Here is a 2,979-nt window from a genome sequence, read left to right as displayed (position 1 = left end):
CCCCTCCAGCCCACCTCCCCCTGCCCCTCACCTGCTTTCCCTCCATCTCTCTGTCCCTCCCGCTGTTCTTCCGGAGCAAGGACCCCACCCTTCTTCCTGGGTCCAGGGGGCCACTGGCAGGGGTCCCTCCCTGCTTAACTGCTACCATGGCCCTGCCCATTCCCCTTTACCCATGCAGACCCGCTCTGTGGCTGCCAAGGACAGGTGTGAGGCACAGCAGAAGACAGACCTTGGCGGGGGCTGAACAGTCAGATTTTATTAGCGGCTTCAGAGCGGTCCCGTGGCTTCCACGTGACCGAGAGTTCAATTTCTGAGTACAAAGTCGTGCCCACACGCATCCACCCACACAGAGGAATCCTTTAAGGATCATAGTGGAGGCACCCACCCTCCCCAGACAGCCCACCGTGAGCCCCAGCCAGACCACCGGGCACACTCGGAGCCTTTTGGCCATGGCCCTCAGGGTCCTGGACGCCCGTCCGGGGTGATCACTGTTTCCTATGAGGATACAGCTCGAGTTCGGCCTTCACAAAAGGCAAATGTGCCCGCGGCACAGCCCGCCTGCCAGGGGTGCGCCCAGCAGCTACGGGCCCTGAAGAAAGTCCTCTACAGGCTGGGGGCACCAGTGTGCGAGCCCCGGCACTACAAATATCATAGAACCCCGGGCGGCCGGGGACTTCCCAGAAGTCACTTGCTTAAATGCAAACACAGAACAACCCCATGGGGTCAGACACTCGGCAGAAGATGGGCCCTGATTGTCCTAAAACGGCAGGGACTCTGCACACACATTCTCTGAGAATGGGGCTCCTGCGGGCCGGCCAGCTTGGGGCCGGAGCCTTCCGGAAGAGGGCGCGTCCAAGCCCGGGGCGGACGACGGCGGTAAGGCGCTTCCCTACGGGCGAGAGGAGCAGGCTCTCCCTCTGGTCCTCGGGCCGCGCGCCCGCACGTCCCGCCGGGTCACCAGGGCCGCCAGAGGCCGCAGGCGGGCTGGCGCGCGGCGGCGGCGGCGGCGGCGGCGGCGGCGGTGGCCTTGGCAGACAGCGCGGGCGGGGGCGCGGCTCCCGGCGCCTTGGGCTCCTTGGCGGGCGCGGCGGGCGCGACCGGGGGCCGCTGGAAGTGGTACAGCAGCTTCATCTGGGTGTCGCTGGCGGCGTGGAGCGTCAGGAACTGCACGGCCTCCTGCAGGCACCACGAGTAGCCTTCGCTGTAGTCCTGGTGCAGGCTCTTGGGGCCGGCGGCGGCGACGAAGGCTGCGGGGAGACGCGGCGGCGGTGAGCGGGCGGCGGGGCGCGGTGGGAACTCGGGGCGCGGGGGGCCCGGGCGCGCTCACCTTTGCTGTGCTTCAGGTAGCTGACAGCCATCTCCAGGATGTCGGCCTTCTCCAGCTTGGAGTTGGGCTGGTGCCGCGCGAACTCCTGCTCCAGCAGCAGCTTCAGCTGCTCGATGCTGCTGTTGATGCGGTCGCGGCGCATCTTCTCCACCACCGGTTTCCGCAGCTGCGGGAGGAGGGGGCGTCAGGCTGGCCCGGCACGGCGCGGGAACCCCCGAGGACCGGAGGCCGCGGGGACAGCGCGCCGGGCGAGCCTGATACTTACTCGGTTTTTCTCTTTGGGGCTGAGCAGCTCCACGGCCACGGTGCTGGGGGCCATGCCTGGCGCGGAACAGGCGAGGAGGCGACGTGGGGAGGCCGGGCGAGACGAGGCGAGCGGGCGCGAGCAGGGCCGAGCGCGTCCCGGGCTGGCGCGGACACCGGCCCCGCGCGCCGGCGCCCTATATAGGCGCGGGCGGCGGCCTGGCGCCTGGAGTCCGGGCGCCGCGGCCGTTCCCACACTCCGCGGCCAATGGCCGCGCGGGCCGCACAAAGGCGCCGGCCCATTAGCGCACGCTAAATTGCCTGTGAATTGGCGCGGGCACAATGGGCGCTCCCCAAGGAGCAGGTGGGCCGCGCGGCACAATGTCCGGGCTGTGGGAACGCGCTCGCCCTCATTAGCATCCCGGGGCCTGATGCCGGGAGCCCCGCGCCTCAATATGCTGCCTTTTCCCAGGCCGCCAAGCGGGGAGGGCGGCAGGAAGGAGGGCCCCCTCCCCCGCCCTCCCCTCCGCTCCCCTCCCCTGCCTCTCCCCAGCGGCTCCCCACTGCCGGCTGGCAGAGGCCGTAGGTACAGATAAGGGAAAAGCTGTAGAATGAACAAGTGCCACGGCTTCCTGGGGGATGGGCACCTTCCTTGATTGGGACCTGCTGCCCCTCCAGGGGAGGGGGACAGAGGGGGCCACGCTCTTAGGATCAGTCCTACGTGCCTATATTACAAGCCCCCTGACTGTCACCTGGGACTCCTGACTTCTCTAGACCTAGAAAATGGGCCTTGTGCCTTCCTGGCCGGGCTCTGGGCAGCTCCAGGAAGCTGGGGCCCGTGCTCCACGTGGAGCCCGGCACCCAGCAGCTCTCCCCGCTTCCTTCACCCTGTCCTCCCAGGAGCACTGTAACCCACAGCAGCACTGGGGCTGCTCCACGAGCTGGCAGATGTCCCTCAGGGGCCTCTCCCCACCCCTATCTGGCCAGGGATCTGACCACAGCGTCCACGCAGCTCGGGAGGCCTCGGCTCTTGGCATGCTTGCTGTGGCCACTGTTTATGCATGCCACAGCTCCACCTAGTCTCTCTGGCAGCCAGGGCACTTGTAGGGCTTGCTTCCCTCCGGCATTTTGCCAGTGGGTAGGGAGTGGGTGCCAGGTGGCAGACTTGAGGATCAGAGGCCATGCCAGCCCTAGCTCCCCCCTCCCCACCACCGGTCCACGGGATGAGCTAATAACCCTGGTACCTGGCCAGCTGAGCTGAGCACCCGCAGCCACTTTGGGGCAATGAATCCCACCCTGGGTCCTTAGGGGAGGGTCCCTTCGGAGACCCCCACCCCCTAGCCTGTGGTCACAGTTCCTCTGATGCTCTGCAGCAGAGACTAGGAGAGGATTCGGGGCTGGGCTGGCTC

At 67.4% G+C, this 2,979-nt stretch overlaps 1 protein-coding gene across 1 annotated transcript; it reads right to left on the bottom strand.

The window, feature by feature from the left end:
* Positions 1–230: 230 nt before the first annotated feature.
* On the bottom strand, positions 231–1,745 carry HES5 (hes family bHLH transcription factor 5). Its single transcript, XM_024232946.2, has 3 exons — positions 1,593–1,745; positions 1,328–1,493; positions 231–1,247 (listed from the first exon to the last, which is right to left on the bottom strand). Exons 1-3 carry the CDS (start codon positions 1,644–1,646, stop codon positions 955–957), a joined length of 513 nt encoding a protein of 170 aa, XP_024088714.1. The 5' UTR covers positions 1,647–1,745; the 3' UTR covers positions 231–954.
* Between the last annotated feature and the right edge of the window lie 1,234 nt (positions 1,746–2,979).

The sequence above is a fragment of the Pongo abelii genome, chromosome 1, assembly GCF_028885655.2.
Source record: "Pongo abelii isolate AG06213 chromosome 1, NHGRI_mPonAbe1-v2.0_pri, whole genome shotgun sequence".
Lineage (NCBI taxonomy): Eukaryota > Metazoa > Chordata > Mammalia > Primates > Hominidae > Pongo > Pongo abelii.
Note: the sequence above shows the minus strand (reverse complement) of the source record. Positions and strands in the feature narration are given on the sequence as shown.